General features: G+C 35.1%; 3 protein-coding genes across 4 annotated transcripts; 1 reads left to right on the top strand and 2 right to left on the bottom strand.

Annotated features, from left to right (window-relative positions):
* Positions 1-699: 699 nt before the first annotated feature.
* LOC118054839 (uncharacterized) lies at positions 700-3,393 on the bottom strand. The gene is made up of 5 exons (XM_035066609.1): positions 3,248-3,393; positions 2,879-3,161; positions 1,961-2,778; positions 1,501-1,721; positions 700-869 (listed from the first exon to the last, which is right to left on the bottom strand). Exons 1-5 carry the CDS (start codon positions 3,391-3,393, stop codon positions 700-702), a joined length of 1,638 nt encoding a protein of 545 aa, XP_034922500.1.
* A 6,734-nt stretch (positions 3,394-10,127) lies between these two features.
* On the top strand, positions 10,128-22,577 carry LOC118054801 (putative hydrolase C777.06c). Of its 2 annotated transcripts, none has more exons than XR_004688556.2 (9): positions 10,128-11,227; positions 11,338-11,476; positions 11,563-11,690; positions 12,142-12,289; positions 12,393-12,498; positions 12,720-12,784; positions 22,029-22,108; positions 22,190-22,299; positions 22,396-22,577. XR_004688556.2 is itself a non-coding variant. In XM_035066510.2 (9 exons), the coding sequence occupies exons 1-9, from the start codon at positions 11,031-11,033 to the stop codon at positions 22,454-22,456; spliced, it is 990 nt and encodes a 329-aa protein (XP_034922401.1). In that variant the 5' UTR covers positions 10,138-11,030; the 3' UTR covers positions 22,457-22,577. The 2 variants fall into 2 exon arrangements, 1 of the variants encoding a protein (XP_034922401.1); XM_035066510.2 differs by having other exon boundaries at positions 10,138-11,227; positions 22,073-22,108.
* LOC140956143 (uncharacterized) lies at positions 19,232-20,385 on the bottom strand. The gene is made up of 2 exons (XM_073412612.1): positions 20,242-20,385; positions 19,232-20,091 (listed from the first exon to the last, which is right to left on the bottom strand). Exons 1-2 carry the CDS (start codon positions 20,378-20,380, stop codon positions 19,232-19,234), a joined length of 999 nt encoding a protein of 332 aa, XP_073268713.1. The 5' UTR covers positions 20,381-20,385.
* Positions 22,578-27,449: the final 4,872 nt, after the last annotated feature.

The raw sequence follows: 27,449 nt of genomic DNA on the forward strand, positions 1-27,449 counted from the left end.
TCGATTGGAGCTTTTGAAGACTGTCATCTACGGTATGGTTCACGTCTGGATAAATGTCTTCCCCCTTCCAGCTACTGTCATCAACCAAATCATCTCCACCTGTAGGAATTTCTTATGGACAAGTAACACTACTAAAAGCACATTTGCTTTGGTTGCTTGGAACAGGGTTTGCCTCCCAAAGAAAGAAGGGAGCCTTAGCTTATTTGATGTAAAGGCCAGAAACAAGAGCTTCCTTACTAGACATCTCTGGAATATTCATCTAAAGACAGATTCCATTTGGATTCAATGGGTTCACCACTACTATTTGCTTACCTACTCTATATGGACCGTGTGTGCCCATATGTCCTTTTACCCACTATGAAAATTCATTATCTATCTTGAAGATCAGCAAGTACAGAGCTGTGGGTATAGTTTTGAAACCCGACCCGGTCAAGTGATCGGGTCACGGGTTAGATGGGTTGACTCGGGTCAACCTAAAAAAAAACCTATAAAAAAAACACATAACTAGTTACAATGCAACACTTACATAAATCAAATTTAAATTATAAACTAACAATATAAATTTAATTCAATATCCAAAACACAAACCAAATATAAATTCTAAAATAGTTAAAACAAAACATCCAACCATATAAATTCTGATTCTAAAATATTTAAAACAAAACATCCAATAACATAAATTCTAAATCAACAACACATTTACTTTTGTTGAATGAACACATTAAGTTCTTTTGTATCTATAGGAGCAAAATTTGGATCCAATGTCGATGGAATTGAGCCAATTTCGTCAACACCTAATAAATCATCAACATCCTCCTTTGAAACTTCATCGTCACAATCATCTTCAATATTATTAACATTTATGACATCTACATTTTAAACACAATTAATAAATAAATATTATATGTTAAACAAAACTTTATTTTAAATAATATTTATCACTAAATAATCAATCATTAATTACCATCATCTAAAGTATCTTGTATGGTCATAGTTGATAGAGCTTGGTGAAAATTCTCTACTTCTTTAGTTGTCAAGATTGACGGGTCATCTTCTACTACCCAATTTTCAATGTCACAAATTGTCTCAACATTAATTGGATCATAATTTCATCATTTTCAATAATTCCTATATATTAAAAGTGAAGGTAAACACAATATAAGTATTAATAATGCTACTAAATAAGATAAAATAATATTTAAGGAATTAGAGAAAAGAAAAATACTTTTGTTTCAATCTTAGATTGTAGTGGACGTAAACAAGGTCATTAAGCCTTTGGTGCTCCAATTTATTTCTCTTCTTGGAATGAACATGTTCAAACATACTCATTTTCTCTCACATCTCGAAGAACTACAAGTTTGACTTAACACTCGTATAGCCAACTGTTGTAGATTTAGAGCGCTGGTTCTATATGTCATCCACCATTCATCTATACAAAACAATAATAAGTAAGAGTGTAAGACTATGCAAATAATATTTTTAAATGTAAAAATTATATACCTGGAGGCATAAGGGTGCGATTATTTATTGCGGATTCTTGACCAAAGTCATGTTCAACATTCCTAAACAACTTCATCTCACTTGTAATCTTACTTTGCAATGGTAGATTTCCATATGCATACTTCTCAAGAACATCAGAAATAGTGCTCATATGTTTATCTATTATATTTGCATCATATTGAAATCGAGGATTCAACCAAAATGCCATTGCATAAAGATTTCTATAAAGTTGTATATCCCACCAATTATTGATAATGTCTATAAAAGGTTTCACTCTAGCGTTCTCTTTTGAATCTCCTCATCATTTCTTCTTTTGCATGATGAATAGCATTATAAATATCCCATAAAAGGTCTATCATCACCATCAACCATTTGTAGAACTCGAATTAAAGGCTCACTCATTCGCATAATTATTGCACATTATTCCCAAAACAAAGAGTCTAGTACACTCTCAACAAACTTTTTTCCTTTGTTATCTTTAGCATAAGCAGATGAGACCCATTCCCTAGATATCACCATAGCTCTCAACTCATCTTTATAAGCTAAAATACTTTGCAATGCAATGAAATTAGTAGTAAAACGAGTAGGAGCTGGACAGAGTATTTCTTTTCCTCTAGTGAACTTCCTCATCAAATACAATGGATAATAATGATTATAAATGTACTTTGTGATACCAGAAGCATGCTCAACAACACAACAAACTAACTGCAATTTACCAATATCTTGGAGTATGAGGTTGATGCAATGAGCAGCACAAATAGACCAAAATATTGAAGGAAATTCTTCCATCAATAACTTGCCAGCAACAATATAATTTGCAGCATTATTAGTCACCATATGCACAATGTTTTGTACCCCAACATACAAAACAACCTCTCTAAACAACTGATACAACAATCTAGTAGTCTTTGAGACATTTGATACATCCACAGTTTTCAAAAAAATTGTTCCTTTAGGACAATATATTAAGAAGTTAATTAAATTCCTCCTCTTCTGATCTGTCCATCCATCAACCATTAATGTGCAACTAGTCTTCTTCCAAATCTCTCGATAAGTCTCAACATAAATCTTGACTTCATCAACTGCTTTTTCCAAGTAATAACCATGAATAGTATGCAAGTTTGGTCCTTTATAACCATGATCCATGGATGTTACAACATTTATGGCATGCTGATAATACACAGAGTTAACAGCATTAAATGGCACACATGCATCAATCATCCACTTCGCTAAAGCAAGATCACACTGTTCAACTGCTTCCTTTCTTTGCCAACAATTCTGAAGAGACTTTTGAGCACTAGAAGTTGTTCTCGGCATTAAATGTCCCTAATACTGTAGATTTCTTCTATTTTCCATAACTTGTAGTCGATTGTTTTACAGTGCTGGTGCTTTGAATCTTTTTCTCTTTTACAATCTTCAGTGGTAACATATGCTTTTTAGTACTGATATCCTCATCATCCTTATCATAATCACCATCATCATCTTCTAATTGCCTAATCATCATCTCTTCATGCTCTCTTTGTCGTGCATTTAATGGATTGAAATCTGCTTGCATTTCTCTAACTCTCTTTTTTCCCCCAACATTTCCTTTAAGATTCAAAAGCATTTGATGTCGAACATCAGGAGGATATTTACGACATTGTTCAACTTCTCCTTTAGCTCTAGTTAAATGTTGCTTAAGTCGATTAATGCCACCATCCGCAAACACTTTAGCACAATATAAACAAACTAATTTATTTTTTTAAACCCAACACTAAGTTCAGGAGCTTCTCTACAATGACCCCATGCCAAATCTGTTCTTCCTCTACTACCACTTGACATGGAAATTGAAGGTTGAGATGATTGGGGCATTGAAGGATCACTACTTGGAGTACTACCATCACGTGAAGACATTTTAAAGACCTAATATAATTTATAAGAGGGAATATAATTTCAAGCCAAATCACTTTGCAATCCATTAATTAGATTAACAATGTCAGCCCCATCAATCACACATAATAGAAAAAGATTATGCTTCCCAGTAAATTTTGTCAAAGCTATTTTCTTATCCTGAACTAATAACAAGCAACTAGATGTAGAAAATCAACCAGCAGTCAACATGAGAAAGCATTGGGAAAGGAAATTCTGATGCCACAGTAACTCTAGCAAAAGCTAATAACATCAACTAACTAATCGATGTCATAGTAGCTCCATGAAACACAGTTAACTAAGCACAACCAGTTTAAATAAAAATCTAGGGAAGAATCGATGCCATAGTTGACAGTAACTTCAACAAAAATTTACAGAAGCAAAAGCGTAACAAACGAACAAACACATTCTATAACTTGCAGGTTAGTATATCAAAATCTCTACAACTTATGTTTTCTTAAATTTACAGTCAACTATAAAACCAAACAAACATTACTAGCTGAAATATTTTTAGCTGTTAATAATTCGTAGAACAGTTTCAATCTTTGGCTATAATAGTTCTTAGAACAAAACTGGGTCCTTAGAGTAGGAGGATTGACTCACATTACTAGCCGAAATATCAATAGCTTTTTGTTCTTAATCAACATTTTAGATTATCCTAGCTAGTTCTAGAAGCAAATACATCGATTAAAACTAGTGCATCGAACAAAACTAGTTTCCTTATCCATTTTCTACACTTCCTAATAGCAGAGCATTTATTAAGTTGTAGAAAAGAAAAGAATAGAGAAACATACCTGAGGTTGAGATGACTGGGCTGCGAATGAATCAATGCCACTAAATCAACGAACAACGAATCGATGCTAGAACTGCAAGTTCAAAACACGAGCAAGAATAAAGAAAAGAGAGAGTGAAAGAAGGAGATTCATGAACATAAACAAGAGTCTAACCTTTTTCGCAATGAAACAACAATGATCTAACGTCTTCTGCTCTCCTTGACTCCTCATCGATTGAAATTGGTCTTTTCGTTAATTAGGTTTGCTCTGTGATCAATATGCCAATTCTACTTCATTGTTCTTCTTCGTTTAACATCTATTAGTAGATATAAAAAAAAGAGACTGGGTCTCAGCCGGGTTTGACCGGGTCGACCCGCTGAGTCGACTAGGTTTCATGAGGCCAACTCCCAAATGGGTTTTTACTTCCACTCGGACTGGCCCCAGGCCTGGGTCGGTCAGGTTTTAAAACTCTGGCTGTGGGAGTATACATGAAATTGTAACTCTATTCAGGAGTTGGTCCAGTGGTGTTCATCGCTTCTCAACTAAAGCTTATGAATATCTTCAGAGTCCTACTACTCAGGTGAACTAGGACCGTGTAGTATAGGAAACTTGGTCTCTACCGTGACACAATTTCATTCTATGGCTTGCAGTTGTAGAGAAGCTTGAAAGGAAGGACAAATTATGTTTCATTCCATTAGACATCTCCTGCGTGTTTTGTGGGTAAGCTAAGGAATATCATCGACATCTTTTTTTTTTTTCTTGCAGTTGGACACCATGCTTCTAGGGGAGCATAAAATCTTGGTTGTGTATACATCGCTGAATGTCGACTCTGACCAGTGTTATTCGAGGTCTTACCTCTAGGGGAAATACTATTGAAATAAAAATGCGGAGAGTCTTTTTAAGACTTACAATCTACCTAATTTGGGAGGAAAGAAACAAGAGGATAGTTGAATCCTTTTGTATCTTCATGAAATCTCTCTTTTGGAAATTCCAAGTGATGTTCTTCACAGTTTTTCACTTTCATAAGAAGGATCATAATTGTCTTAATCTTGGCTAATGTGCGGTTACTACCTGGCCTATGTTCGATAATTTTTTATGAGTTAAATCATGTTTTCATGGTTGATAATTCTTATCTCCTGGTGTCTGCTCTCCTAGTTGGCTTCTGCTTGGTCTTAAGATGCAATGCTAAATCTATGATTTTTGTTTTTTGTTGGCGGGTGGGTTCGGAATGGCCTAGCCTCTCTTTTCTTCTTGATATGTTGTTGTGGCTGGATTTTTTGGCGCTGCATGGCTTTTTTATTGGTTAACTTCAGCACTTGTTCTAGTTATAGGTTCGTTAGTTAACCAATTTTATTTATACTTTTATATTAAGGGATCTTATTTCCCTCTTCAGCTTTGCATTGTAATTTGTATATGTTATCTTAATTTGCTTTTTTAGGAAGATGTTCCCTTAGGTTTTACATGTTTGTATATGTGACTTATTGGCTTATCGACTCTTTTCTTTTTTATCTTTATATATACTTACATTTAATCAAAAAAGAAATTAGAAGGGGTGATAGAAACATCTAATAGAGAATAAGCTTAGTGGAATGATAAAATGGCAAGAATGCTGGAACAATATTGACAGCAACAGTTGGTCAGCGACATTAGACTCTTGAGGCTGAAAGAGCTCATCTTTGCATTTTCCTTTAGCAGAAGACATTATTGCAGTAACTGTAGTTACTTGTAGGGAAGACCAGTTCTAACCGTGATCAACCACACTCCAATCAGGAAGGACTGGCCATAAAGAGCGATTGGCAGTATGGTGGACATTATAAGTTCTATAAGCCTAGGCATGATTTTCCATCCTTTAAAAGGGAAGACGTCCACAAATGGCTGTATAAATGCATCCAATACTTTAAGATAGAAGAGGTCCAAGAAGTTGAAAAACTCAAGTTAACATCCTATAATCTAGATGGTATGGTACTGTATTAGCATCAAAATTTCTTACGTAGCAATAATGGTAGGTTAGTGTCATGGAAGGAATATGTGGAAGCCATCTGTGGAAGGTTTGGTGGCCATAAAGACCCCTTAGAAGAGTTAAAGGATTTGAAACAAGAAGGCAACTTGGAGACTTACATCAGAGACTTCGACATTCTATGGAATCGAACAGAAATTGATGAAAGGTACGCTTTGATCTTTTTCTTAGGTGGGCTTGAGAAAGAAATAAAAAAAATTGGTTAACATATTTGAACCAAAATCCTTTAAGCAAGCTTATAACCTATTCTGTTTACAAGAAAATACTAACCTCTACAAGAAATTCTAAAAACAACCAATTGAACACTCGACCATACCTTTTAGCAATAACCAGACACCCAACAATAACCTTTTTACAAATCTAATAACTTTCATGATCTGCCTTCATAACCCTCTAAACTACCTGGATTATTACCCACCCTTCAAACTCGGTTTGCTACTCAGCTTACTAAAAGACCTATCCAGATTCTCAGAAACATAGAAATGGAAGAACGAAGAGCTAAGGGTTTGTGTTTTTGATGTGATGACAAATTCACTTGGGGACACAAATGTAGAATAAAAAAGTTTTATTCCATATGTTTAGTGGGAGATGAGGAGGAGGGGGGCGAAAACAGTGAGTTAGAGCTTGTTAGGGAGAAGCATGGTTTAGAAGTCACCGATCCACATATTTTTATGAATGTGTTAAAAAGGGTTTTATGGTGTTACACCCTTACAGTGACAAGACGGGTGGTTAGGCTACCTATCTTTATACTAGTAGAGTCCAGTAGCATACACAACTTCATGAATACTTGGGTTGCTAACAAGTTACAATATAAACTAACTCCTATCAATTTAGTAATGGTTAAGGGTGCCAATGGGGGAAAATATTGTGCTCTTCAATCTATAAATATTTCAGGTGGAAGATGCAGGGAATACATTTTGTGGCCGATGTATTTGTGATGGAACTTGATGCCTGCGATATAGTCTTAGATGTTCAATGGTTTGCTACCCTTGGAGACATTGTATGCAATTATAAGAGTATGTGGATGAGCTTCGATTGACAAGGACAAAGAGTAACACTAAGAGGAGAAGAACCTGTGAAATTACAATCGGTTCAGTTTGGATAGATGAATCTGCTGGGCAGCAGAAGTAATATAGCAGGTATCGATCTCTACAGCTTGATGCTAGTTCAGGAAACGAGTGTGGCAAATACATTAACAATGGGGAAAAATCTTAATGATAAAAAAAAGGAAGCCCTGCATAATCTACTTCACCTCTACCAGAATGTGTTCACCCCCTTTGGCATAGTTACCCTCTAATAGACCTGAAGATCACATTATTCACTTGAAGGAGGGAGCTCAACCTGTTAACCTTCGGCCATACAAGTACTCTAGTTTATAGAAGGATACGGTGGATAGATTGATCTTCGAAATGGTAGGTGCTGGCACAATCCAACCAAGCCATAATCCTTTTGCATCACTTGTCATGTTTGTGAAGAAAAAAGACCTCTCTTAATGGTTGTGTGTTAACTATAAGGCCCTTAATAAGTTGATGATAAAAAACAAATTCCCAATACCTTTGATTGAAGAGTTACTAGAAGAGTTAACAGGGGTATCAGTGTTCTTGAAAATTGATTTACACTTCAGGTACCACCAGATTCAGAAGAGCCCTAGAGACGTCCATAAAATAACATTCAGAACACATAATAGTCATTGGGAGTTCTTAGTAATGCTCTTTGGTCTCACCAATGCGCCCATTACTTTTCAAAGCCTAATGAATGAGGTCTTTAGAGCTCATTTGAGGAGGTTTGTTTTTATGTTTTTGACGATATTTTAATTTGCAGCCAATCCTACAAAGAGCACCTGGAAAATCTACAGGTCATTTTTGCATTGCTCAGGACACACAAGTTGGAGGCAAAGGAGAACAAATGTGTTTTTGGTGATGACAAGGTGAAGTACCTAGGCCATGCTATTTTTAAGACGGACGTGGCTACATATCCAGAGAAGCTACAAGCTATCAAAAATTGGTCACTACCTCAAAACATCAAGCAATTACAAGGATTCTTAAGGCTCACGTGTTACTACATAAAATTTATAAAAGGCCATAGCATTATTTGCCGTCCCCTAACTAAACTTCTTAAAAAGGATGTCGTTGGTTGGGACTAGGAGGCAACTTTAACTTTTAAAGCTCCTAAGAAGGCGATGTTTAATCCTCCAGTCTTATCCCTATTGGACATAAGCAAATATTTTATTGTGGAGACTAATGCATCAGATTCAGGCAGTAGGGTAGTGTTAATGGAGGAGGGACATCTTATAACATACATCAACAAGGTTTTAGGGGCAATGCATGATGTGTTATCCACCCATTAGAGGGAAATGTTGGCAACCTTACTGGCAGTAACCAAGTGGAAACAATATCTATGGGGAAGGTAATTTCAAGATCGAAACCGACCACGTTAGCTTTAAATACCTACTGGATCAGGAAATATCTTCTCCCTCTCAATATTTATGGCTAAATAAACTTTTGGGATTTGATTACAAAATTGAATTTCGTAAGGGAATAGAGAATGTTGTAGCTGACGCTCTTTTTAGGATAACCAACAGTGAACTTAATGCTTTAGCATTGTTCACAGTATCGACCCCCTTAATAGTAGATATTAAGAAGTCCTAAGAGGAGGATAGCAAGATTCAATCCATTATCCAAGATTTAATAAAAGACCTAGCTACAAATCTTCACTATAAGTTAGGGGTGAGCAAAAAAACTGAAAAACTGATTAAACAGAGAAAACCGGGAAAAAATAACCGAAAAAACCGAACCATAAAAAAACTAATTAGAAAATCACAAAATATTTTCGATTCGGTTCAGTTTTCAAAGTCTGAAACCGATTGAATTGAACCAAACCGAACCGGCCTGGTTCAACTAAGCTATCTCTTGAAAAAAAGAGTATAAATAGCATATTTTCTAACCCTAAACTTATCTCACCATTCTCACTTTCTCAGCCGCCCCCTCTCCTTGCCCTCTCATCTCTCAAATCTACCTTCTTCTCCATGCTCTCTGCCTCTTATCTCTCATTTCTCAAATCTGTATTCTCCTCCATGCTCTCTGCCTCTCATCTCTCAAATCTGGGATATCATATATCCAATTGAAGGAATATGATATTCGAGCTCTGTTTGAGCTAAGTTGTGTTCTTGATAAAGAGGTACAAGATACAGTTATATGCACCCTGTTACATTCAGTTGAACAACCTGTAATACTTGTGATGCTCAATTATGACACAAATGTTTGTCACTGTCTGCCATTTTATAGGGAGGATTAGCTTTTCTTTGGTCTAAGATTTAATTCTGCAACACTTCCGGTTCTGGCTCAATGTTTTTTCCATTTTCAGACTGTCCTCATTATTGTCTTTTGGGATTTAGATTGTAAATTACATGCTACCGATTTGGAAGCAAGTACAGAAACAAAAGTGCTGAAAAAGGTGGTCAATAAAAAGCCTAGAAAAAACTCAACTGGAATAATTTCGGTTTGAACCAGTTTGGAAGGGAAAAAAACCAAAATGAACTGAAACTAATCGGTTTGAACCGATTTTCGGTTCGGTTCGATTCAAAAACTAAAAAAAAATAAATCGGTTTGGTTGTTTATTTTGATCCAAAACCGGACCGGACCGAAAACGCTCAGCCCTACTATAAGTGGAGTGATAGTTACTTATTCAGGAAAGGAAAACTTGTGGTGGGAAACAATCTAGCACTTTAGCATCAACGCATAACTGTTTATCATGATACATCCTTGGGAGGACACTCAGGTTTTATAGTCACAACAGTAAGGGTTGCCAACATGTTTTGCTAGAAAAAACAACAAAAACAGAGTATAAAATATATAAGAGAATGCCTAACCTATCAACGATGCAAAACAAAAAATGTGGCCGGTCCAAGGCTATACAGCCGCTACCAGTGCCAACAACATCGTTCACAGACAGCAGCATGGTTTTCATAACTAGCCTCCTTACAGCAAGGAAGTTATCTCCGTAGTGGTGAATAGGTTTATCAAGTATGCACATTTTAGTACGCTTTCACACCCATATATGACTAACACAGTTGTCAAGACCTTTATGGATTTGGTCTACAAATTACATGAAATGCCAACAACCATAGTGAGCGATCAAGATGCCATTTTCCTTAGTTAGTTCTGGAAGGAACTATTCGTCTTACAAGGGGTCAACCTTCATTACTCCATTGCCTATCATCCTCAATCTGACGAGCAAACTGAGGTCATCAACAAGTGTATAAAACGCTATCTAAGGTGCGTAACAAGGGACGCTCCTTCACAATGGTGTAATTGACTGGCTTTGAGTGGATGATGGTACAATACGAACTTTCACACTACTACCAAATCTACTTCCTATGAAATACTTTATAGTTTTTCACCTCCCAATCACATTCCATATTTTCCCAAAGATTCACCAATTGAGATAGTCGATCATTACCTCAATACAAGGGAGCAAATGCTGCAGACGGTCCGGCAAAACTTAGTCAAATCCCAGAACAAAATGAGGCAATTGGCTAACAAAAAGAGAAGCGATAGGGTCCTGAAGGAGGGCAATTCGGTTTACCTAGAGTTATAGCCTTATAAGTAGAGATCAATGCTTGAACACTACCACAAGCTAGCAACTAAATACTATGGTCAATTCATCGTGATTAAGAGGATAATAGAAGTCGTATACAAGCTAGACCTTCCATTCTTGTGCATCATCCATTCGGTTTTTCATGTATCCTATTGAAAAGGAGCGTGGGAAATTAGGTGGTGCATAAAAGCTTACCTAACAGCCTAAAAAAATCTTTGCTACAACCCCAAGTGATCATGGATCGAAGGATGGTCAAAAGAGCTCAACAAGTTGCTACAACCCCAAGAGATCATGGATCGGCTCTAATCTTCCTTGGGACAGGATGCTCGAGCGCCGTCCCCAACGTCAGGTGCCTCCTCCAGCCCTCAGATCCTCCTTGCTCCGTTTGCTCTCAGGCTCTCTCCGTCCCTCCCAACCAAAACCCTAACTACAGGTTCGATTTATCATATTTGGTCCGTTGTGGAATTAATGTAATATTGATGGATTTAGTTTATTAATTAAAAATAAAGGTGAGTTTGGTGTTTTGTTGGGTGTGGGTTACAGATGCAATACATCACTCGTTATAGATCACTACAGTGAGAGTGATAATGCACACAGCTATATATTGATAGATGTGGGCAAGACATTCAGGGAGCAAGTCCTGAGGTGGTTTACTCTCCACAACATTCCTCGTATTGATTCTGTAAGGCTTATGATCATGATTTCCTATATATCATATTATTTCTCATTTTGAGGCCACTTGGACTGATTTGTTTTTATCAACTGCAGATCATTTTGACTCATGAACATGCTGATGCAGTTCTTGGTCTTGATGATATACGTGCTGTGCAACCATATAGCCCGATAAATGACATTGATCCCACTCCCATCTACCTAAGTCACCATGCAATGGATAGGTAACTAATCTCTTCTTTCTGGGTTTGCTTTTATCACCATCACCTTTACTACTTTCTCCCCATTGGCAGGGCATGTTTGATAATTAATGATCATTTGATGCTTTTGTCTGCTCATCGTTCCTTCGTTGTGAGTTTTGAGATAATCAACACTAGTATTGAAAGTCTATTTGATGAATGTAACTTGAACATCTATTAAGACTTCTATAGTTGATAAGATTTGAAGGTTTAAAAGAGGAAAGATAACTATTTTCCCGCCAGTCGAGTCATACTGATGCAATGTAACTGTAGAAGTGAATACTCTACAACAAACCAAGGTCTTATGCAGACTTCCTGATCATAGAACTTATTTATGTGGTGTGCCATTCGTTTGATTTATTATTGTACTTTGCACTTTACTTCAATCCGACTTTTAACATTACTTGATGTCACTGCATGTTTTGTCTTTGAGCAGCATTGCAGAGAAATTCCCTTACTTGGTACAGAAACAATTGAAGCCAGGCCAGCAAATAAGACGAGTAGCACAGCTGGACTGGCATATAATTGAGGAAGACCATCAAAGACCATTTGTTGCATCAGGCATACAATTTGTTCCTTTGCCAGTTACCATATCTGAACCTTTGTTAAAATATATGTGTCAACTACTAATACTCTATCTCTCTGCCCTGTTTCTTATTCTTGTGTCATCTTTGTTCTGTAATGTAGGTGATGCATGGAGAAGATTATATTTCTCTGGGGTTTCTCTTTGGTGAAAAATGTAGAGTAGCTTATATATCTGATGTTTCACGCATTCCATCTAGCACAGAGCATGGTTAGTTTTGTTTTGTTCACTTTTCTTGAAATAATTTATTTGGAAGCATATATTTGCACTGTGTAGACATGTTAAGAGTCCCTTAATTCTGTGCACGAATGGAGATGAGTCATTGTCATGTGGAGAGATTTTCAATGGCTGTGGAATGTGTAAAAAGAGGATGGTTTTCTGGGGATCTTTGCTGTCATGTTTTTGATATATTGACATCCTGGTTTTTGCAGTAATTTCAAAAGCTAGTGCAGGGCAATTGGATATTCTGATCCTGGACACGGACACTTTATACAAGGTTAGCTGCAAAAATTCGTTATATTATATTTTCTTATATTCCCTCTTTGAATCCAATGAATATTGGATAGTATCAGAGTGAGGTACAAACATCCACATTCTTTCATCAAATTTTGGTAGAATTTGCATATCATGTGGGCAAAATGAACCCTTTGGTGATTTTGACAAGCATTTTGTGTGCATGGGCTTGTACAAATATTGTAGTGTGTTCCTCTTTTGGTTGTCTTACAAAGTAAGTCATTTGCTATAGTTTTCTTTTTTGGCGTGTTCGCCGACAAAGTAAGTCAAGTAAAAGCACAGAAAGTAATGAGCGTGATTTGCAAAATGGTCCTCTTAGTTTTCTCTGAATTCCAATAATGTGCCCGTCTCAATTTGTCATTCAATTTACAGACGTCATCATTGTTGCCTTGCCATCTAATTGCTTAACTTTGTATGGGATATTCAATGGAGGCTGAACTGTACCTCCATCAATTGCCAAGTTGGAAGGCTGACCATTTTGGCAAATTAGGATTTTGAGTGAAATATGCAATTACACTGCGCACATTTTGTTGCATTTGTTTCTACTATTCAAAGTGGCATGGTGCTGTTTCAAGTGACTTGGGATCAAATCCTGCTCATATGTGAGATAGTAGGGAAGGGAATGGTCCCTCCTTGCTGCATAGCTCAAAGCCCAATATCCTTCCAATGAACCAGAAAAAGGAAACCATATGATTTTGAAACTTGATCGAAATGGCTTCAGTAGTCAATATTTATAATATGCATTGCTCTTCTTATAAGGAAAGGATTTAGGGAAGGGAAATGTCGCTTCTTGTAGTATAGTTCGAGTCTAAATGGTCGTGGAAAAAAAAGAAAAGGAAAAAGATTCATAATCAAATTATGGATTGAGATTGGAATATAGTTCATGCTATTTGACTTTCATCAATAAATGTGGTTGATATGCAATTTGTTTTTTACAAATTTGGTAATGCCAATATATTTCATTCATATCTAATGTGAACCCAAGGGTAAGAACCATTGAACCTATACACAAAAAGGAAACAAAACAAGAAAGCTAAAAATAATATTTAAGGATAAAAAAACTTGACACAATAATTACTTGAATCAAGACAGAAAATTATTGGATTGAACACTCCAACCCAACGATTATAAGTAATTGTGAATTGGAAGCACAAGGAAGAACACAAAAAATAATAATTGATCTTTGATAAGTTCAAGATAGTTTAAGTTCAATGAAGAACCAATAGGTATGAGCAACCCTCACACAAGCACATAAAAGCAAATAAAAGTTGTGGCAAAATCAATTATAATCCAATTTGAACCTTTGATGTTGTAGGCTGATTTGCATCATTCCTTTTCTCCTAAAAAAGATTTGACCTTAAATTGTCACCTATATTAAACGGAGAAAGATAAAAAACATTGAAAATAACACTGACACTCACCTGGAAGATCCACTTTGTATGTATTGTTGTTGATCCTTTCTAGAATTTGGAATAGATCATCTCCCTTTTGATTTAACTTAGATCTCCAATGGGCTGGAAATCTCTCTTTGTACATTTGCACCCAAGCCTAATAACCACTAGGTATACTATCTGTGGGCAAGACATCATAATTCTGCAACAAAGAAACAACACCACAATTTTGCACAGGATTGTTAGTATAAAGAATATTTTTAACAAAACTCTTTCTTGCATAAGAACTCTCATGCTTCTTTGTTTTTCTCTTAACACTATCTTTTCTTTTTTTCCCCTCCATTGTCAACTAGCTCGCTATTATTCTCTCTTGACCAAATTTTGCTTTTTTCTCTCCTCAAAGCTCACTGCCTCTCCATGATTCTCACTCCCTTTGGCTTCCCTTTCTCTATTGAGTTTCAATTGGTCTTCGTAAACTTGTTTTAGTGACAATAGTACAAATGTGATGGATTTTCCATCTTTTACAAAAGAATATCTATTTCTAAACCTATCATACACCGCTCTCCTATCAAATAGCCACAAACACCCCAATGACCAGTGACTTGCATGCATAGAAGCCATCAAACCTCATCATTATATTTTCCAATCCTAAAGACACCAAGACCTGTTTATTAACCTTAACTTTTCCACATTCATTCAACCATTAAAGCCTATATGGTCTATGATGTTTAATAGTGATCATATTCACTTTTCTAACAAATATAAGACTAGCAACATTAGAACAACTCCACCATTAATAATCATACTACATACTTTGTTATTGATATGACGTGTATGGAAGATATTCTCCCTTACTGGTCCAAATTATCTTTCTTGATCTGAACATTTAGTGCACGCCGAATAACCAATGATTCTTCCTTAATTGGATAAATTACATTCTCATCGCTAGCATCCTCAAGTGGTGACATCTTATCATTAGTGTTGTCACTCTTGGTCTCAATCTCGTTGTAATCTTGTAAAATCATAACTCTCTTGTTTGGACAATAAGAAGCTATATGTCCAACTCCCAAACATTTAAAACACTTAACTTCATGGTTAACAGTAGATTGAGTATAAGATTTACCTTTAGAATCAATAGCCACTTCTTTTTTTGACTGAAACTATCAATAGACTACTAATTTGACTGAAACTAACAATAGCAAAACAAAGAAGTTTTTTGGTCAATGTAAAAGAAACCAATTTTGCAATTCAAAATTACTTGAACCTACGTGTGTTCAAATAACCCTGAAATCAATTATCAAAACTTAGATATCCAATACTCCAAGAAATATAAGATTGTGTTGTTATCTTTCAAATCCTGAATTCAAACTTTTGTAACTTTTACTTTGCGGTGATTTCACAATATGCGATTTTCAACCCTTTTTTATACTATGCTGCAACAATCAAATGTAAAGAAAACAATGAAAACTAAAGCGAAAACTTAAAGAAAGGTATAATATGATTTTAGAGCCTTGCTCTAATACCAGCTTATGCGAACTCGGAGGGTAAGAACTCTTGAACCCACATACATGGAAAAAGCTAAAAATTATATCTAAGGATAGCAAAAACTCAAAACAATGATTACTTGAACTAAGACATCGAAGTTATCAGAATGAAGACTCTAACCTAATGATTTTAAGGAATCGTGAATTGTAAGTATAAGGATGAACGCCATAAAGATAGTTGATCTTTTTGATATATTCAAGACTCTTCAATGAAGAGCCAATAGGTATGAATAATCCTCACATAAGCACACAAAAGTTGCGGCAAAATCAATATTAATATGATTTAAATGCAAAAACTTAAAGAAAGTGTGGAGAATTCTTGAATTCTTACTTCTCAATCTTATTTCAGAATATATTCCTGATTATATACACCATCTACAAATCTATATTAGGAAGGCTATTAACTACACATAAATAGGTGTTATTATTTGGACCTGATTTATGGGAAAGAAAATCTGGCTTTCTATATTCATTTCCCATAAATCAGGTTCAGATCAGATTCAAATCTGCCTTGATTGCTTCAGAATCTTCAACACTCCCCCTCAAGCTGGATGGAAGAGATTCTTCATTCCCAGCTTGTCTAAGATACCTTTAAATGAAGGATTCTGCACACCTTTAGTAAGTATATCAGCAAGTTGTTCCCCAGTAGGCACATAAGGTATGCAAATCAGTCCACTCTCAATTTTTTCTTTGATGAAGTGTCTGTCCACTTCCACATGTTTAGTTCTATCATGTTGCACTGGATTGTGTGCTATTCCAATGGCAGACTTATTGTCACAGTATAATCTCATTGGTTCTTCCCATTTGATTCTTAAATCTTCTAGGATAATCTTTATCCATAGCAACTCACAAATTCCAAGTGCCATTGATCTGAATTCTGCTTCTGCACTTGATCTTGAAACAACATTCTGTTTTTTGCTTCTCCATGCCACAAGATTTCCTCCCAGCAGAGTACAATAACCTGATGTTGACCTTCTATCTGTTAAGTCACCAGCATAATCAGCATCTATGTAGCATTCAAGTTTCAGATTCTCATGCTTTTTATACAAGATTCCTTTTCCAGGGGTAGACTTTAAGTATCTTAGAAGTCTATAAACTACTTGTAGGTGTGAATCTTTCGGGTTATGCATGAATTGGCTCACCACACTCACTGCATAGGCAATGTCTGGTCGAGTGTGGGCTAAGTCGATCAGCTTACCAACTAGCCTTTGGTATTGTCCCTTGTCAGTTGTGACTCCTTCCTCATCATTGTCAAGTCTGTGCTTTAGGTCAATAGGTGTCTCACATGGTTTACAGTCTACCATTTTTGTCTCCTTTAGAAGGTCCAGAATATACTTCTGTTGAGAGATAAAAATCCCTTTTGTTGAATGTGCTACTTCTATGCCAAGAAAATATTTCAGCTTTCCTAGCTCTTTGATTTCAAATTCTGCAGAAAGTCTTCTTTTCAATATATCCCTTTCGACAAGATCATCACCTGTTATTATAATATCATCAACATAAACAATTAGAATAGCAACTCCCCCTGAAATGGAGTGTTTTATGAACAAAGTATGATCTCCTTGACTTTGTCGATATCCCATTGACACCATGGCTTGTGTGAACCTTTCGAACCAGGCTCTAGGTGATTGTTTTAGTCCATAGAGTGCCTTCTTTAGTCTGCAGACCTGGTTGGGAAGTAGAGAGTGACTGAACCCTGGTGGTGGATCCATAAACAACTCTTCTTCCAACTCCCCATGTAAGAAAGCATTCTTTACATCATATTGCTGCATACACCATCCAAGATTAGCAGATAGAGAAAACAAAATTCGAATGGTGTTCATCTTAGCAACTGGAGCAAATGTTTCTTGATAGTCTATCCCAAAAGTTTGTGTATACCCTTTTGCAACTAGCCTGGCTTTATACCTTTCAAGGCTGCCATCAGCTTTATATTTCAGAGTATAGACCCACTTACACCCTACTGGTTTCTTGTCTTTTGGTAACTCAACTATTTCCCATGTTTGATTCCTCTCTAGAGCATTCATCTCCTCTCATGGCAATTTTCCATTTCTCATTACTTAGAGCCTCATGCAAGGTTTTTGGGATAGGTATGGTGTTTATTTTTGAGAGAAAGGTTCTGTGTGATGGTGAAAACTTTTCAAATGACATAAAGTTAGCTATAGGATATAAGGGATTCTTAGTGCATTCTCTTATCCCTTTTCTGATTGCAATTGGCTGATCAAGATCATTAGTATTAAGAATAGATAAGGATGGATGAGAAGTTTCATTACCTTGCTCTGGTTCAGATTCTTGGGCTTGCATGAGAGTTTGAACAGGCTGTACCCTTCTTCTATATATCTGAAGAGGTCGGTCAGTAGTAGTAGTTTCACCCTGCAGAGTTTCTCTTGTAAGGTTTGGAGATTTAGTGGGTGGTGAATTCAAAGATGATTGCTGCCGAGATGGGATTTGGAAGGAAAAAATGTCAAAAACATTTGTATTCTTATCTTCCATGTCTGTGTTGTCCTCCTGAAGATAAGTTTTGTTGAAGAAAGGTTGGTTTTCATTAAAAGTGACATCTTTTGACACAAGAAATCGTTTTGAAGGTGGATGATAACATTTGTAACCCTTTTGTGTGACAGAATACCCTATGAAAACACACTTTAGAGCTCTAGCATCAAGTTTGTCTCGGTGATGTTTATGAATATGAACATAGGTGACACACCCAAAAATTCTTGGGGGAATTTTAGAATAAAAATTATTCTTTGGAAAGAATTCTGATAAATAGTTTAAAGGACTTATGAAACCAATAACTCTTGAAGGTATTCTATTTATCAAATAAGTAGATGTTAAAACAGCTTCTCCCCAATAGTGTTTTGGAACTTGATGTTGAAAAAGTAAAGCTCGAGTAGTTTCGAGAAGATGTCTGTTTTTTCTCTCGGCTAACCCATTTTGTTGAGTATTAACACAAGATGATTGATGAATAATCCCTTCCTTTTCAAAGTATGGTGATAGGATCTTATTAAAGTAGTCCCTAGCATTATCAGTTCTAATCCCTTTAATGCTAACCCCAAATTGATTCTTTATCATTTTTGTAAAGTTTGGAAAGATGTGACTTACATCAGCTTTTCTTTTAAGAAGATAAACCCAAGTCATTCGGGTACAATCATCAATAAATGTTACAAATCCCTTTGCTCTTGAAATATTGGGAACATTATATGGACCCCATATGTCAGAATGAATTATATGGAATGGAGACATAGATCTTGAATCACTTATAGGAAAAGACACTCTATGATGCTTTGCAAACTCACAAATTTCACAATGAAATTGTTCCACATTAAGATTTTTAAATAAGGATGGAAACATGTGACTAAGAGTCTTAAATGAAAGATGTCCTAAACGACGATGATGGTTCCAAACATCATCTTTATTAGAATTGACTGAAATAAATGATAGAGGGTGAGAGTTACTACTGCTGCCTTGCAGTCCAAGCATGTACAGCCCATCCTTTACTCTAGCCTACCCAATCATCTTCCCCGTAGCTAGGTCTTGAAATATGCAGTGATCAAGGAAGAAAGTTACACTACAATTTATGTCTTTGATTAGTTTTTGAATGGATAACAGATTTGCAGTAAGGTTAGGGACATGGAGCACTTGTTTAAGGTTCAATGAGTGATTAAGAGGGATTGTTCCCTGTCCTGCTATTGTGATTAGAGATCCATCAGCAACTGTGATTTTCTGACTGCTAGGACAAGGCTGATATGATTTGAATGAACCTGCAGAATGAGTCACATGGTCTGTTGCACCTGAGTCTATGACCCAGATGCTGGAATGGTCCTTATTTGAGGCACTAAATGCATGAGAAATTAGAATTTTACCATTTTTAGCAAGAGAGCATGACCCAGATGATTTCTCCATGGTGTTGAGTAGGATCCTTAGGCGTTCAATCTCTTCTTGGTTGAATCCCCCCACTTCTGGGATGCTGGACTCACGGGTTGTCTCTTCTGAATTTGTTAAGTGTGCATGTCCTCTTGACTGATTCCATTTGTATCCTCCATTACGCCCCATCCTTGGTGGTTTTCCATGGAGTTTCCAGCAAGTCTCCTTTGTATGACCTGCCTTCTTGCAATAGTTACAAAACAAATCATCTTTAGGGAATTTTTTTCCTTCAATCTTCCCAACTTCTGCACCATTCATGGCATCACCCATGTTTCTGCTATTAGTTATCAACATAGCAGATCCTTCAGTATTTGGTGCATCCAGCATCACAGCTCTCCTTCCTTCTTCAGCCCTTATTACTGAGAATACCTCATTGAGTGAGGGTAGAGATTCCTTTCCAAGTATTTGGACTCGCATTTGATCAAATTCTATGTTGAGTCCTGCGAGAAATTCAAAGATCCTTTCTCTTTCTACATATTTCTTTAAAATCACAGCATCATCACTACACTGCATCTTAAAATCTTGATAATAGTCCAACTCCAACCAAAAACTTTTCATAGTATTGTAATATTCAATAACCATCATATTACCTTGCTTGGTCATTGAAAGCTTCGTCTTAATCTCATAGATTAACGCAGCATCCTTCACTTTAGAGTAAGTCTGTCTCACTGCATCCCATATGTCTTTTGCTGTCACCAAAAACATATAAGGCCCACAGACTTCTGGCATAATAGAGTTCCACAGACTTCTGGCATAATCATGGAGTCTTCTTCATCCCAGAGTGTAAACTTTGGGTCTTCTGGACTAGGAGGATTGTCCATCAAATGACTAATCTTTCCCTTTCCTTTGAGAAAGGTTTTTACTATCTGTGACCACTTCAGATAGTTTCTTCCATTCAGTCGGTAGGATGACTGTAAATTCTGGAATTCACTTGATATTTGGGTTTCTTTTGTAGTGTTTTCAGACATGTTTTTTCAGATCTGGACAGGTCTGCTACTAGGATTGTCAAAAACAGATTGGAAGATAAGAGAAGAAATTCCAGATCCAGAGAGAGATAGGTTTAGAAAAGAAAAAAAATTGGCTCGGTTTAGAGCTCTGATACCATGTGGAGAATTCTTGAATTCTTACTTCTCAATCTTATTTCAGAATATATTCCTGATTATATACACCATCTACAAATCTATATTAGGAAGGCTATTAACTACACATAAATAGGTGTTATTATTTGGACCTGATTTATGGGAAAGAAAATCTGGCTTTCTATATTCATTTCCCATAAATCAGGTTCAGATCAGATTCAAATCTGCCTTGATTGCTTCAGAATCTTCAACAGAAAGATATACTTTGATTTTCGAGCCTTGCTCTGATATTAATTTATGCGAACCCGGAGGGTAAGAACCCTTGAATCCACATGCATGGAAGAAACAACTCAAGAAAGCTAAAAATCATATTTAAGGATACCAAAAACTCAACACAATGATTGCCTGAACCAAGACATTGAAGTTATCAGAATGAAGACTCTAACCCGATGATTTTAAGGAATTGTGAATTGTAAGTATAAGGATGAATGCCACAAAGACAGTTGATCTTTTTGAAAAATTCGAGACTCGTCAATGAAGTGCCAATAGGTATGAATAATCCTTGCACAAGCACACAAAAGTTACAGCAAAATCAATAATAATCTCATTTGAATAGTAATCTTTACAAAAGAGTATTTATAGTGTCAAAATAGACTTAATCTTAATGGACTAATGGGCTGACGTTAAACCTAATTTAAAAATAACCCAATGTATGAAAACTAAACAAAAAAACCCAAGTCTGAATAAAAAACAAGGTTGTCGTATGGTATCCGAAAAATGAGTTAATGACTTTTGTATATCCTTGAAAAACCAAGTTTGTAGTCCTTGATAATTAAGGAAAACTAGTCTACTTTGTCTTGCAAATCAAAGACAAGTTGTCAGCTTTATTACCTAGGAAGATAAGTAAAGTTGCTGCCAGCTAAGAATCCTTAAATAATTAGGATTCTTTGTAAACATGGAACTCCTAAGCTGCCACTGGTCCTTGTAGAATAAGGAAAAAACTTGTAGCTGCCTCTCCCTATGCTGCCCAATTTGCCGAAAACTTTATGCCCATGGATCAGCCCCTTCCTTGATCAAATTAAGGTGTGATAATCACTTGTAGCTTGTCTTAGCTCAAATATTCTAAATAAGCCCATTGAATGTTTCCTCAAGTTTCTTGACTCTTGATCTTGTAATTGGTCCAACTAGCACTTTTAATGCATCCTTTAATATTATAGGCGGATTCACATCAATATCGCTGGACAACATAGTGGATTTCATGTTGCCATTTTGCATTATAACTCATTGGTATCTTCCAGGAATTTATGTCATATAATCACCATTCTTTCTACCTCTTGTACAGAATGGGTCTCATAATACACACTTTTGCCTCCCTCAGGTTTGTCTTTTATTTCTCATCATTTAATTATCTTGAAACATTTTCATTCTTCTATTCTCACGTGTTATTGTAAATATGCAGACTCTTGAGACAGTGAAGAGATTATGCCCAAAGCAAGCTCTTTTAATTGGAATGACCCATGAATTTGATCATTACAAGGTCAATGACTTTCTAACGGAATGGTCTCAAAGGTATAAATTTTGCTTCACGTGATCAGACAATTACCTCTATTCTTGTGTTTACAATAAATTAAAGAATTTGAACTTCTTATAATTGTTTCCATACAGGGAAGGAATACCAGTGCAGCTGGCGCGCGATGGTCTGAGAATTCCTGTAGAACTATCTTAAGTTCTGGATCAATATGAGCTTTACATTATATTCACTATTTTAGGCATATTTTTTTAACATGATTTTAAGCACATCTTCAATCTCTCTCTTTCCTCAATAAAGGTGGTCTACTTGTTATTGATGTATCACTGTACAGGGGGGGGTCCATTTAGCCATGAATATTTTTAATATCTTAAAACTATAATTACTCATGCACAGTAAAACACTAAATTTAATGTTTTGACCTTTGTTATGCGGTAGTGTTGGGTTATCGGTCTCGGGATAGAAGATAAGAGGGATAGAAACTTGTGCCAACCTCGAGGGCAAAATCCTTAGAACCCATAATTAAGAATTGAGATACTTACCCAAAAAAGTTAAAATGTGACTCGTTGATTGTTTTGAATCAAGAAATGAAAGAATATGGCTAAAACGCCACACAGATGATCTCCATGATAAATTTTAAAAAAAAGTTCAATGAAGAACCAAAAGTAAGAGTGCTTATAAATTTTTTATTCAAAAACCAATTTGTCTTCACATTCTAAAATTTGACTTAATAAAAAAATAAACCCTAAACAACTATTGATTGAAAGTTAAACACAAATGCTAACTTAAAAGTTTGGGTAAAATAAAATATAAAGTCCAAGTGTTGTATAAATAAAATCTTAATCTATGTAGTAACTTCTGGGCTTTATTGGAGGGTTTTATTAATGATTAATTGCTATGAAATTTTAACCCTATAAGAAAAAGAACCTTTAAAATCTAGCAAAATTTCAGTTTTAACGGTTGGATTATAAGTCATGACTGTTAACATAAAGTAGTGTAGCCAAGCTCTGGTCATGCTAATCATTCTCATCTCTTACTTGGATCACATTGATCAAGGCTTGATTCTTCTTTAAACTTAACTTTATGCTTACGCCACTTTAGAAGGAATTCTCGAAGCTTGCTTGACCTGAATGTCATAAATCAACACATTGAAAACCTTTTGATCCTCTTGGCTCTTATACATGTAATTGGTCAAATCAACACATGTAATGGATTTTGTGGTGTTGCTTATTGATTCTTATCATTTCCCTTGTCATAATGATTTGACTTTGAATCATCATATACATCAAAAAGAGAGATCATAAATATTAAATGTAGCATTAACATTATACTCGCTTGGAAGTGCCAATTTATATACTTTGTTGTTAATTTGTTCAAGGACTTGGAATGGACTATTCTTTCTAAGCTGCAATTTAGATTGCCTATGGGTTGAAAATCTTTTCTTTCTTATATGCACACCCAAACTCCATCACTAGATTCAAAGATAACACGCCTACAATCCTTGTTTGCTCTAAATGCATATTATTCGTTCTTCTTTTGTATTTGATGTTGAACACTTTTATGGAGTTTCTTCACTATCTTTATACCTTTTGCACTAACAATGTAGCCAAGAAAAACAACTTTATCCATGGAAAAAGTATATTTTTTTAAGTTTGCTTACAATTTTTCATTCCTCAAAACATCAAGCACACAACACAAATGGTTAATATGTTCCTCTAAGCTTTCAATGTATACCAAGGTATCATCAAAATAGATTGCAATAAATCTTCCTATAAATGTGCTTGTTGCATGATTTATCAATCTTATAAATGTGTTTGGTGCATTAGTAATGACATAATCAACCACTTATATAACTCATATTTAGTTTTAAAGGCAATTTTTCATTTATCTCATTCTTTCATTCTAATTTGATGATGATTACCACTTTTTAAATTAATTTTCAGAAAGATACATGAACCATATAATTCATATAACATGTCATCCAACCTAAGAAGTAGATGTTAATACTTTTTTGTAATGTTGGTTATAGCCCAGCAATCCATACATCATCCAAGACCCATCTTTTTTCGGCATAAGAAAAACTGTTACCGCACATGGATTCATGCTCTTCCTTATGTACCCCTTAGCCATCAGGTCCTTAACTTGTATTTGAAGCTCATTTGTATTCTCCAAACTACTTCTATAGGTTGGTCGATTAGAAATTGCAGCTCTAGACACGAGATTAATTTGATGTTTTATTTTCGTAAATGGATTAAACCATTAGGAACATCATCATGAAATATATCCTGGTATACACATAACAAAGAAATAGCAATACTAGGAGAGATTGATCAAGATTTTTAGTATTAAAACATGTCTTTTGGTAGAAAAGTACAAACATAGGCTAATTAGTATAAAAAGCACTCTTTTGCATAAAAACTCACTTGCTTCTATATTTTTCTCTCAACAACCTCTTTTTCTTTCTTCTCATGTGGCTTATCTCTTTTCTCTCCTCTCAGTCACCTCTTTCTTTTCACTCCTCTTGGCCTCAGTCTCTTCTTTTAATTTCAATTGATCTTCATATACTTGTTTTGGGGTTAAAGATATAAGGGTAATTATTTTATTATCATTTACCAAAGAGTACCTATTCTAGAACTCATCATAAATAAGCTTTCTATCAAACTACCACAATCTTCCTAATAGTATGTGACATGTATGCATGGGAACAACATGAAAAAATACTTCATCACTATACCTCCCAATTAAAAAAGAAATTAATATAGTAATAAGAATCATCAAGCAGCAATACATGATCTAATAAAGGTGCCAATTAGGCCTATTACAAGGTCAATGACCAAGAAAATTAAAAAGACATCCAATAGGCTTATTTAGGATATTTGGGCCAACTCAAGCTTTTAGACTTTAACAAGGGGTGATCATACTCTAATTAATGTAAATCCAAACAAGAAAAGGAGTTGGTGAAGCAATAATGATAAGGAAAGGTGGTTTGGGCTTGGTTTTCTCATGTTATACAGGTTCCTTCAAGAGTTGGACAAGTTTAAGTTGGTTTTGGGCTTTATTTTTTCTAATGCATAGTTTTACGCTAACAAGAATAATTTTTTTATCAAGCCTTTGGATCATGATGGAAGCTTTCCAGAATATTCTAAAGGCTTGTTTTCTATAGGGTTAAAATTTTATAGCAATCAAACATTGTGAAGGCCTTGTGATAAGGTTCAAAAGCTATTGTGCAGGATTTACATTATTTTTCTAGTTGGTTTATGATTCTTGTTCCTATTTGAATTAATACTCTTTTATTAATTTTCAATCTTTATATAGGATTTTTTTTACCTATTATAAACAAGGTTATTTAGCTTGTATTTAAGATTTTTTTAGAGAGTTTATGAGTTGCTCATATTGTAGGTTCTTCATCGAACATTTCTTGGACTTATAAAAGATCATCTGTCTTTGTGATGCTCTTCTTATACTTCCAGTTTGTGATTCATTATAATCATAGGGTTGGAGTTCTTTTTCGCCAAATATCTTTGATTTCTTGGTTCAAGTAATCGTTTGATTAGGTTTTTATGAATCTGATTTTAGCTTTCTTAAATTATTTATATCTTGTTTGTGGGTTCAAAGGTTCTTGCTCGCATTAGTTGGTATATAAGCATAGGGCTTTAAAATCAAGTTCTATCTATCTTTAAATTATCCGTGTTATTTGTTTCAATCTGTGGCAAAAGTATAAAAAAAATGAAAAAAAAGGTTTTTGTTCAAAAAGGCTATTGTCGAATAGGAATCAATATAGTGCAAAAAAAAGTTGAACTCATGTTGTTAATTTTGTCATAAAAATTAAAAGTTACGATTCTTAATAAATTGGCAAGTTAGCCTTCTACCAAAATTAGTTTGCTTACATACCAGCTTGAATTTGTTATTTGTCATTGATTTTAGGATTAGTTAAGTATACATGGGGCAGGGGTATTTGTGAAAATTACAAATCATTGTTTACTGAAATTAGTTTGCATTGTCAATTAATTATGTTTATTTGTTGTTGTTGTTAGTTTCAGGTTAGTATAATTTATTGTGGTTTTGAGTTATTATTCTTTCTTGCATATGTTTTCGTTTTCGTTTTGGTTTTTGTGTTTGTTGACATATTCATTGTTTTTATTTTTGCTATCATTTTCGTTGTCGTAAATTTGTATTGTTGTCTTTTTTGTTTTTCATGATTGTTTTGAGTCCTAAAATCTTTGATTGATCGTGATGAGGGATTTCAACATGATGAGAATTTCAGCCATAAAAGAGTGGTAAGAGATTGAGTATCGTGATGGCTTAGAGAGAATTTTTGGAAGTACTAAGTTAAAAATTCTAGCATTTCAAAGGAGGAATGATCGTGATGCCTATTTAGGTGAGAGAAAAAGGTTGAGTTGATCTTCGATTGCCACCAATATTCGAAGGAGAAAAATTTAAAGCTTGTTGTCATTGAATTTATTGATTATACGATAATTTGGCGTGATAAACTTGTTTTAAATAGGAGGAGAAACCATGAGAATCCTATTGACACTTGGTGATGTAGGAGCATCCCCTAATGGTTCTATTGATGTTTGGCTACTTGAGTTTGGGTTGACAATTCAAATGAGTGAAATTTTTGCTACTGTTTATAGTTAACCCATGAACCAAATTTGAGCTTGAATTTGTTTGTCTTTATTGCTTGGTAAAATAATCTTATCCAGTGTAGCTTTCTAGTTCAGAATGTGGTCTTTTTAGATTATACAACCATATATGCATTGAAGTTTTCTACAAGAAGTTATGTCTATTTTATTTTTTAAGCATTCCAAGTGTTTGTTTGTGTTTCTTATGAGTTAAAAACATGATAATTATAATGTCTAGTTTTCTGACAATCATTTTTTTAGGTCTCAATTATGTTATTTTGGTGTTTTCCTAGACTTGAAGAGTGTTCTTCAATCAAATTATGTATTTAGATCTTTTGGTAAAATTTAAATTGAGTCTTTAACATGTTCTTTTGGCAATCTATCAAGTTATGGATATCCTTTGTGAGTGGTGGACTTCTACCTTAACTTTGTATATCTAAACTAGTGAGTGATTTGTATTTTTAGAGTGATGGTTTATTCATTTCTATATCTCTTAGGTTTTATATTTTAGAGTCGTGAGTGAAACATTATCAATTATGTGTATGAAATGTTACCTTTTCATATCCATA

This window comes from Populus alba, chromosome 11 (assembly GCF_005239225.2).
Source record: "Populus alba chromosome 11, ASM523922v2, whole genome shotgun sequence".
Taxonomy (NCBI): domain Eukaryota; kingdom Viridiplantae; phylum Streptophyta; class Magnoliopsida; order Malpighiales; family Salicaceae; genus Populus; species Populus alba.

Bases quoted from the DNA above. Each gene is read 5' to 3' on its own strand.
- LOC140956143 (XM_073412612.1), bottom strand. From the start codon at position 20,380: ATGCCAGAAGTCTGTGGGCCTTATATGTTTTTGGTGACAGCAAAAGAC. The intron at 20,092-20,241 runs GTAATATGATGG...AATTTCTCGCAG, and splicing joins GCTTTCAATGACCAAGCAAG to GACTCAACATAGAATTTGAT.
- LOC118054801 (XM_035066510.2), top strand. From the start codon at position 11,031: ATGGATCGAAGGATGGTCAAAAGAGCTCAACAAGTTGCTACAACCCCA. The intron at 11,477-11,562 runs GTAAGGCTTATG...TATCAACTGCAG, and splicing joins ACATTCCTCGTATTGATTCT to ATCATTTTGACTCATGAACA. The intron at 12,785-22,072 runs GTTAGCTGCAAA...CCTCTTGTACAG, and splicing joins ACACGGACACTTTATACAAG to AATGGGTCTCATAATACACA.
- LOC118054839 (XM_035066609.1), bottom strand. From the start codon at position 3,393: ATGTCTTCACGTGATGGTAGTACTCCAAGTAGTGATCCTTCAATGCCC. The intron at 1,722-1,960 runs GTTTGTTGAGAG...ACAACTTTATAG, and splicing joins AAAGATAACAAAGGAAAAAA to AAATCTTTATGCAATGGCAT. The intron at 870-1,500 runs GTATATAATTTT...TTTAAAATGTAG, and splicing joins TCGCACCCTTATGCCTCCAG to ATGTCATAAATGTTAATAAT.